The sequence below is a fragment of the Hypomesus transpacificus genome, chromosome 13, assembly GCF_021917145.1.
Source record: "Hypomesus transpacificus isolate Combined female chromosome 13, fHypTra1, whole genome shotgun sequence".
NCBI classification, from domain to species: domain Eukaryota; kingdom Metazoa; phylum Chordata; class Actinopteri; order Osmeriformes; family Osmeridae; genus Hypomesus; species Hypomesus transpacificus.
The window spans coordinates 244,986-254,900 of NC_061072.1; the positions used below are offsets into that span (position 1 = coordinate 244,986).

Here is a 9,915-nt window from a genome sequence, read left to right on the forward strand (position 1 = left end):
CATTTATGTGTGCTATGCCTAAAAGACCGGGGCTCAAAGGCGATCAAATAAACACACCTGAGGCAGATTTATTTTTATAACTACTAATAGACATGAACACATTAACTTTGTATAATGACACTTTTTGAAAACTGTAAATCCCCCCCCCCCCCCCCCCCATTTTTTGTTATATCTAACAACTGCATCCTTAGTAATTTTTTAAAAAGCTGTCCAACCAACAATTGAAAACAAACCAACACAACTGGTTGGAAGATAGTCAGGATAATTCTTCTGACTAATTTCCCGTTTTCAAACTGGGACAATCACAATGGTGGACATTTACATTTAGTCATTTAGCAGACGCTCTTATCCAGAGCGACTTACAGTAAGTACAGGGACATTCCCCCCGAGACAAGTAGGGTGAAGTGCCTTGCCCAAGGACACAACGTCATTTGGCACAGCCGGGGATTGAACTAACAACCTTCTGATTAATAGCCCGACTTCCTAACCGCTCAGCCATCTGACACTCTTACATAACATATATGACATAAGTAGTACACAGTATGGTCATTGACTTAGTCACTGATCTGCAAATTTGCACTATTGTACTGTACTCCACTTAGGTTAGAATGGGTTATAGGGTTGGAAAAGGTTTTATGTGCATATAGGGTTAGTATAGTGTACTATTTATTGTTATCTGTAATTTAGGAAGTCTTAGTATTAGGGTTAGTATAGTCGATTATTTATTGCTATCTGTATATTTAGGAAGTTTCACTTATTTAAGCTCAGCATAGATGTAAATTATGTTCCGTGTACTTATATGTTATGTTATGCCAGGTGCTTGCGTTGTCTTGTCTTAAGAATTTCAGTGCCCAGTCTAACCTTGTGTTGTTCTGTGTACCTGACAAATAAAATACTTGAACTTGAACATAAAGGCAGTTGATCTTAACAGTTGCCTCTGAACTGTATGTCATGTATTACACTTATCACACTATCACAGCTAAGGATTGTCAGCTCCACACAAATTTGTATTTGACATCCTTCATTTTGTCTCTGTAAACAGCATCAAATAACTCTGCTTGGGCCACAGTGAGCTGGTTCTTCCAGTCTCCAACGACTCCTGGGGAAAACGGCACACAGAAAATGATAAAGTACAATCACTAAGTTAGGTATATTTAAGATCAACACTAACAGTTGAAGCAGATTATTTTCTCCAATCTAGTAGTTGATTTTTCTTCCTTAGCTCTTAACTACAGAAATACTGTGGAACTTTGCTCTTCTGAACCTTGATTGTCTGATGTACTTTCTATACTATTTGTGTCTTTGGGTAAATGTATCTGCTAAATGACAAAAATGCTAATGTGTCATGAAGTACAGAAAGTTCAAAGCAAAATAACCAAAAGTCTAGTTCAGTGAAATAAAAGTATTTGCCTGCAGATCAAAAGTTCCCAGGTTCAAACCCACCCTGTACGTCACTCTGAATTCCTCCCTTGTGGATCTTAAAATATTAAACATTCAGATAAGGAAAACATCCTTAAGAATACAAGGAGGGTCGTACCTTTCCTGAGGAATTCTGATTTGGTCTGGTCCATGAACTCGCTGGGTACCAGGGAGTAGTTGGACATCTTGTTTTGCTTCATGTTCTTGAACATGCAGTGGTCTGCTATCTTCTCAACCACCTCGGGGGTTAAGGAACTGTCCATGAAAAGGGCAATCCTGGCCACAGAATCCCTCAGGTCCTGCCAGGATGCAGAAACAGTGGTGTAGTCATTCAACCTGCTGTCCTTCATGGGAAAAGACTAAACCATTAGAACAATTAATTTTATGAAATTCTCTATTGCAGAAAACAGAGTAATATTCCATGAACTTACATCACTATGAAAAATGCTAAGGCATGCACAAACACTATTTGGAAGCAACTAAGCAGTTCAAGACAAAACAGAAACCTTTCTCATTTAATACAGTGCAACCAATGTGTTTAAAGTATGTGTGTATTGTACTGATCTTCATTCATGGCATACCATAATACTGTGGTACATAGGGATCTGCTGGAATCTACTAAGACACTCACCCATATCATCTCCTCATAGGAGATGTACATAACACGGTCCTGGTCCTTTGCATTCAACCAACCCTTAACGTGGTCGAACCATGAACCAAACATAACTGAAATCACAACCACACAAGAATTCTCATACAGTAAACTACAATTTACGTGCTTGATGTGTCAGAAAAGATTAATGGTAATTAATTAGAGAAAAATAACCTAGATGACAACATGAATACAATTTAAATTGAATTCTACAATTTAAGATATTGTATGGTGTTTTGTATTGTGATATATTGTCCCTAACTACTTAACTATAATGGCATGGGTATCTGTATCCACAGAGAATCCATGAAGAATAAACACAGCATGCATGGAAAATAGGGGTGGGATTATTATTATTTTATTTTATACCTTATGATTCAAATCAATTATTTGGGTCACGATTCAATTACAAATCGATTCTTGATTTTTCTGAGATTTAAAAAAAATCAATACAAATCTAAAAATAAAAAAAAAAAAAAATTTATTTTTTTTTAATTCACAACAGTACATTTGTGAATCGGTCTGTATCGCTACCAGACTGAATTGCGATTCAATTGTAAATCGATTTTTTCCCCCACCCCTAATGGACAAGTACATTTCCTTCCACTAACACAGACACGCAACACCTACGTTCACCAGCACAGTACCTTTTCCACTGAGAAACTTCTGTACGAAATCGTCCTGTGATTGGGGATCAACCAGGTAGGAGGCCATCCCATAATAATGGTAGGAAGATGTGAACACATCTCTGGGGTTCCTCATGATGTAAATCACCTGGCCGAAGAACAAGCCACGCTAATTGATGAATCATTCATTCATTAAATCACCTATTAAATCGATAACCCCATTACCTCTGTTGGAAAGACAAAGTTCACAGTCTTGTGTGAGGTCATACTCACTCACATAATTGCCATTCCTGCAAGATCCCATTCAGTTTTCAAAACACACATCTGTTGTATTCCATTCCAGGTGGGTAATGACCTCGGATGGGAGACTGCACCCTACCTTGGGCTTATCCTTGAAGAAGGACTGGGGCATCATGTCATAGTGGAAGTGTGTGACAAACAGGCGAGGCGAAGGCCTCTGTTCCAGGTTGAGAACCTGGGCCCTGTGTTCCTCCAGCCAGGGAACCCGGTCCCAGTTAAGCTGGGTCAGAACCGAAGTCAAGTCTCCTCCACTCTGAATCAGGGGAGTGATCTCCTGCATCCATGTTGTGCCTGGAACACAGGTGTTTGCACGGTTATTTAAATGGAAGAAGTAAGCTACTTTACTGTTTGTAAGCGGGTGACTAGCATCTGAAGTTATAGGCTACCACTTCAGCTACTACTATCAGTCTCCTTAATTTAAGCACACATTTTTGGGTAGCATTTTCTTATAATTTAATAAACGCAGATTTTCGACATGGAAAGCCCAGCAGAGGTGGAAATGATGCAATGGAAGGATTATGGGTCCAGGGTACTATGTTTGGCTCAATTTGTTTCCATGACTTAATCCACTGCATGTAAGCCTACAGACAAAACTTATTTGTCTGTTGTTTGTAACCTAGGCCACCAAATTGCTGAACGCAAGGGCGTAGGTTCGGTCTCAGCTTTGGTAGGGACACGGCATTCCTCAATTCTGTGATATCGGCAGATACCGCTGCTGTCATTTTGACTTGAATTTTGCAGGGATTACGTTTACAATGCCAGTTTAATGACGTTAGCTGCGCAAATGTCCAGTAATATCTCGATTTTAATTGGTTCATGTTTGTTACATAACGTGGATGATTACTGGCATAACATGTTTACGTGCGAAGGCACAGCAGAGTTGTGCTTTTCGACGTACATGTTGAAGAATACAGGATAAAAGTGCGCATATGCAACATGAGTTTTTCGCTTGTTGTCTGCAATGAATGGATAATAAAAGCACTGCTTATTCTACCCTTTTTTTGTATTTGATTATGCGTAACTGCTACATTTGTTATCGTAACGTCTAAACAATTGTAATAACACACATATTGCATATATAAATCACAAGAATAATCAGTAAAAATACAAATACGAGTTTATTAAATAAAATGAAATCATTAAAAAATTACGTTTTGGCAGGGTTAAGTGCCTACCTTGCCTACCCTGATTGCACTTCACTGCCCCCCCCCCCCCCCCCACCCCATTAAGAAAAATAATTTTTATATGTAGGTAATTGATTCAGGTTTTATGGAGCTGTACTAGGCCTACATCATCTGTACAGTACTAAGCAATGAAATAATGATTTAGATTTGGGCATCCCAATTTATAGCACCTTTTTACTACCTACAAGTATAAGTGTGAATGATAACATTCGTGGGTAACATTGTCTAAACATCCCTTTAAAGACCACCAATTTAATGCAATCTTTACCTAAATTGATAATTCAACTTCTCACCTGAACCCCTGATGCTGATTCATCACCAACCTGCTCTACATCTGTAGCTTCAGGGTGCTGTTTTTCCTGCATAGTAATTCATCCATTTAATACAGACACTAAGCATGCTTAGTTCACTGCTGACATTGGTCGGGATTACAGGGATAGCCATATTACTATCCAAGGGATCATAGAGGCCTACTTATTACCAGTTAATATCACTTTTGAGTTGCTAGCCTGCTGGTACTATGCTAAACTTGCAAAGTCCCATTATGTGGGTAGGTTAGCTTTATCCTTTTGGCTTCAACAAGACCAGCTGCTGCTAACACACCGGTCGAAAGAATGCAGATGCTAGGGATGGATTTAATACAAGCAAAAGTTACATGCTCTACTACACTAACAACTTTCAAAACACGTTTCCATTTGTAGAATGGGTGGCGATGCAAGGCTAGCAGGTTTGCACTGTGTGGGTAGTTTTCTTAGCTAACTAACAATGACTTTCTTGATGGCTACTTACTGTCTGGGCGGTGAAAAAACTTCTGATACCTACATCTCTTCTTTTTGGGTGACATTTTCCTATCTACAGAGCACAAAAGGGTCCAAAATATCAATGCTGAGATGCTAGAGTGTTGTTAGACATAAAACTTTATTTCTATTCGAATCCCTTTTTTTTCTTTCAAGCTTGCTGCGCACAATGCACTACCAGGCTATAAAAACTCACCTGGCTTACCCCATATCAGCTTTCGCAAGGACATAGTTAATGAGAGCGCATTTTTTTCACATTCATTTTAGCGCTAATACTGTTTTTTGAGCTTCATGTAATATTGTTAAAGTCAAAATATGATGATAGGTAGGCCTGTCATTTAGAAACTTTCTTTAGTTTTGTAATGTTTTCTTATCCTACCTTAATTCTGACTTGTGTGCCGAGTCCGACACCTGGATTTCTGTGTGCGTGCTGCAGTGGCTTTTTGGCAAGATCAGAAGAGCGCGCTGACATGGAATTCTGCGGGCATCGGTTTGTGTTTTCGGTTAAACTGCTTTGATTTTACTAGTGTGGATTGGGATAAAGCGTTTCTTTTTTGCAAATATATTGTGCCAAATAGTTTTTACTGAATTGATCCAAATTGCAGCACAAAGGAGTTTGCTAAAAATATTGGTGGGGACAATTTTGTCATCTTAAAATATTGGTGGCTACTAATACCTAGCGGCCCCCCCTAAACCTACGCCCATGCCTGAACGCACATCCAGGATACATGTAAAATTATATCGTTGGCATAAAAACATAATGCCATAAGCCTACTTATATTTCATGTAGCCTATCGTAAAACTGTTTCATTTACTCCGCAGAAATCTTCCCTCAGAATGCCTGTGCCATTGTATACAGCGGGACAAATTTATTACTTTTCACTGTGAGAAATGGTTGAAATGCGTGGGTGAGGCTTGAAAGCTCTGCCCACTAAACACAATTTCACAAACGAATGTGTCTTGATATTGACAAACCATTCTTTCCTGCCGGACCATTCAAATATGGGCATTAAAATGCCCATGGTTCCCGCCCTAATAGCGTCACCGTCCAATCACCGATTTTATTTCTGAAAACTGCCAGATACTCATGACAACTTAAGCTCAAAGTACATATCATTGGTTAAGGGGTTAGTGGGAGGGGGAAATAAATCTATCGTCTGCAACGGCAGCCATTGTTTTCCGAGGCGGAGCCAGAGCGGAGACCATGGGAGATTACCTACAGTGTTAGATTTACAGCTTCGAATTGAAATCGGAGACGATATTATGAGTAAAGACAAGTTCCTTAATATGTGTTGTCAATATTGTCAATTAAAAGTCTAAACTTTTTACTTACGAAGAATTTGTTTGTGGGAGTGAAGCGAGTGTTTTCAGGAAAGAATGACGTGTCCGGCTTGGCCGTTTGTGACAGGCAGCAATGACGGTAGTAGCACTGTTTAGCTTCGATTTGAGCAGATTTCTAAAAAACTTCGAAAAACAACATTAACTAGGTAGATTATGTATACTGTAAGCTAAATGTACATGCCTTGTTTGGCCAATTCGGTCGATTGTGGAAGAAACTCGAACGTTTTTTAGTTATCGAGAGGAGTATCCAGCCATAGAGCTAGCTACTTTTGGGACATGATAATTCCGGTTTTCCCTATGTCTTCACTAGTCACTAGAATGGTCATAACTTTTAATCAAAATATGATATTTCTAATCTGTCTTCTGTTCTACATTGCCTACAGACTTGTGGATATTCCACCCACTCAAAGTATTTCTCCATCTTGTAATTAAATCGGTGAAAATAGCAGTTGTCTGATGAGGTATGGTGGATGGAGAAGTTTTTGTAAAGAATGGCTGCCTGAAACCACTTTAATAAAATATGATTTGCCTCAAGTGATCATATATTTATTGACATGATAAAAATCTCCTAGTTCTCCTCTTCAAGATGGTATAAACAGTTAAGGTGTATGATTTAATATGAAAATTCAAAAAATATGAATATTAATATAAATATCATATTTCAACAGCTTATGGAATGTTTGGAATGTTGGCTAGGCAGTAAAGGGTTAAACACGTAGGCTATTCGCTTAATCGTTCTAACCAAAAATACATAGTTGTAGTTGTGAATTACCAAAGTTTTTTACGTAGCTTAGACTATACGGCTTGTCCGTACTGTGTTTTGATGCAGCCTCATTTTTGGACCATGGATATAAGCCATTCTAGACAGCCATCTCTTGACGGTAAAAACTTACCAGATTTCGGATAAGTCACAATAACAACGTCGTCCGGTCTAAAAGTGAATTGTTCATAGTATGCAATGCTCTCTGGAGGATGTATTAGTTTAGGAAGATAGACTCCTTTATAGACGGTGTATAATTCCTCTTCAGTCATGCTGCTTCCAAAGTGTCAACAACCTCGCAAACACAAAGTGTACCTTGGTACACTAAATAACTTCCCTAGACCTCACTGATATTATCAGTCTTCTTGTCATTCTTATAACAGTCAAGCGTGCTGCCTCTCTCTCCCTATCAGATGGTATTCCAGAAAGCAGGTTATACGACATAAGTTAACCTACCAGCTGATTCACAATGTTGGAGCAACCTACTGGTAATGTTGCTACAATGCAGGGTGTCAGCTATGGAAGCAAATCGTGACCAAAATTCAAATGAAAATGCATTTCCAGAAATGCATTTTCATTTTAAGAATGTGGCTGCATTATTTGACTCATAAATGAAATTAGTAATCAATCATCCTATTTGCATTTTAATTTTCTTCCTTAAGACTGCTCATTCTTTCACTTAATTAAAATGAAAACGAAAAAGACATTTGAAATTTAATTTTCAAAATATGCCCCAGCAAATAGATACCAAAATTCAATTTGAAATGTAAAATTTGAAAATGAAAATGCATTTCCAGAAATGCATTTTCATTTTAAGAACGTGGCTGCAAAATCGTGACCACAATTTAAATGAAAATGCATTACCAGAAATGCATTTTTATTTTCAGAAAGTGGCTGCAAAATCGTGACCACAATTCAAATTCAAATGCATTTCCAGAAATGCATTTTCATTTTAAGAATGTGGCTGCATTATTTGACTCATAAATAAAATTAGTAATCAATCATCCTATTTACATTTGCATTTTCTTCCTCAAGACTGCACATGTTATGCCATAATAAAAAAAAAAACAGAGCGGACATTGCATTTTCATTTTCATGTTCTGCCCGCAAAGAACTGCCCATAATTCGAAAACGAAAATGCATTCTGAGCGGCGCAGTAGAGTGACGTCAGTAGCCGCTCTTCTTCAGCTCCCTGCTGACCGAGCTACCCATCTTGTTCGGTAGGGGGCGGTGTGCACATACGCATTGCATTACATGGCAAATGTGCCGGGAAATTGATTGAATTGCCGGGTCTTTAGAGGACGCATCACAGATCATGGCGCTCCCTCAAATTGTGCAGACACTGATAGAATTAGCTGAGCTGGTAGAAACTAATAATATATCTGAGTCTCAGCGGCGTAACAAGGACTTGGCGGGCCCGAGTGCAGATCTCACCAACGGGCCCCTTACCGACCTATCGTCAGGCGAAATTATTGAGTTTTCAGTTTAGCGATGCGCAAGGAAATTTAGGCTACTCATGATGTACAATTAAGGGTAACGACTGCTCCTTCTATGTGAAGATAGATGACTGTTTTCAAAAGTGAACGGCTCTGACTCGCGAGTCTCTGGCTCTAGATTATGCTTGCTACAACACGGAATGAGCATAATGGAACAGTCAGTCATGAGCCGACATATCTGCGACGTTTGAAATAGAGCACAGAGATGAGAAGAAAATCTGATCATTTACCAACGCTTATCCGACGTTATGAATGACGTTTCGATCTGTCATGTGTGCTATCTGGGTACTATTAAAAAACAAACTGTCACTTCGATGGTGAATATTTGATTTTATGTTCGTTAGATATGCTAGTTTACATTTAGTCTATCTAGCTTTAGCTATTTTCCGACTACATCCTGAACATAGTTTACTATATCTAACCTGGCCGCTGCCTGGTAGCCTAGGCCTATATGTGCATTTTTATGACGTTTAATAGCCATGTCAACTGCATACACCAGACAGTAAACGTTATGTAATTATTAGCCTACCCTGGTGGCTGAGTTTCACACTCATTGCTGTTGCCGGGCTGGGGGTCAGACGTAGCGTCCTCTTCAACACGCTTCGCCACAATACAAATGAGGATAGTTTTGACAGCTTTGCCACCCTTACATCTTGCTCTTTTCATTCCTGCCGCTTTCTGGAGCCACTTTTATGTTAAAGGGCATGGCATGGGGTAGCCTAATTCGCTTAAAAACGCTAATGCAACACAACTGTAGTATCCCAACAACAACTGTCTGTGGTATTCCAACAACTGGATGGGAACAATCGTGTGTGGGTGGGCGGGAATCTTTGACAACAATATTACCCAGACATCCTTGCTATTTTTCGAGGGCAATATTACTTAATAAAAACGACATTTGTTTAATTCAGCAAAAGGCAAATGAGGAAAAATTAATTATTTGCTGTTGTTAACACTGACTGTTTTTAAATGTTTATTGGGCAGGTGATAGCTCATAATTCTGAATAACTGACACCATAATTGAGAAATGTTTGCGAATTGATAAGACTGGATCATATGTGAACCTCAATTTGCGGTATCACAGCGGTGCAAGGGGCCCGGTCAGATTGCCTGAAGTTGCCCGGTTAGGTTGTCTCACTTTTACGGTGAGATCGAGGACGGGCCCCCTTTCGCCACGGGCCCTAGTGCAGCTGCACTCCTTGCACTCCCTATAGTTACGCCACTGCTGAGTCTGATGCCCGTGACCGAGTAGAACAAGTCACAGAGAGCTTGGCTGCATACTCTGCCGTCACAGACGTACACATTAATGAGGTTGCCATAGTAAACCTCTCTTCAGTCCT

At 39.3% G+C, this 9,915-nt stretch overlaps 1 protein-coding gene across 1 annotated transcript; it reads right to left on the reverse strand.

The window, feature by feature from the left end:
- Positions 1-835: 835 nt before the first annotated feature.
- On the reverse strand, positions 836-7,553 carry LOC124476033 (sulfotransferase 2B1-like). Its single transcript, XM_047033001.1, has 6 exons — positions 7,213-7,553; positions 3,077-3,288; positions 2,719-2,845; positions 2,051-2,145; positions 1,538-1,718; positions 836-1,099 (listed from the first exon to the last, which is right to left on the reverse strand). Exons 1-6 carry the CDS (start codon positions 7,349-7,351, stop codon positions 990-992), a joined length of 864 nt encoding a protein of 287 aa, XP_046888957.1. The 5' UTR covers positions 7,352-7,553; the 3' UTR covers positions 836-989.
- Positions 7,554-9,915: the final 2,362 nt, after the last annotated feature.

Excerpts from the sequence above, each read along its gene's own strand:
- LOC124476033 (XM_047033001.1), bottom strand. The coding sequence starts at position 7,351 with ATGACTGAAGAGGAATTATACACCGTCTATAAAGGAGTCTATCTTCCT. Across the intron at positions 2,146-2,718 it reads GAAGTTTCTCAGTGGAAAAG|TTATGTTTGGTTCATGGTTC; the intron begins GTACTGTGCTGG and ends TTGTGATTTCAG. Across the intron at positions 1,100-1,537 it reads ATCAGAATTCCTCAGGAAAG|GAGTCGTTGGAGACTGGAAG; the intron begins GTACGACCCTCC and ends CGTTTTCCCCAG.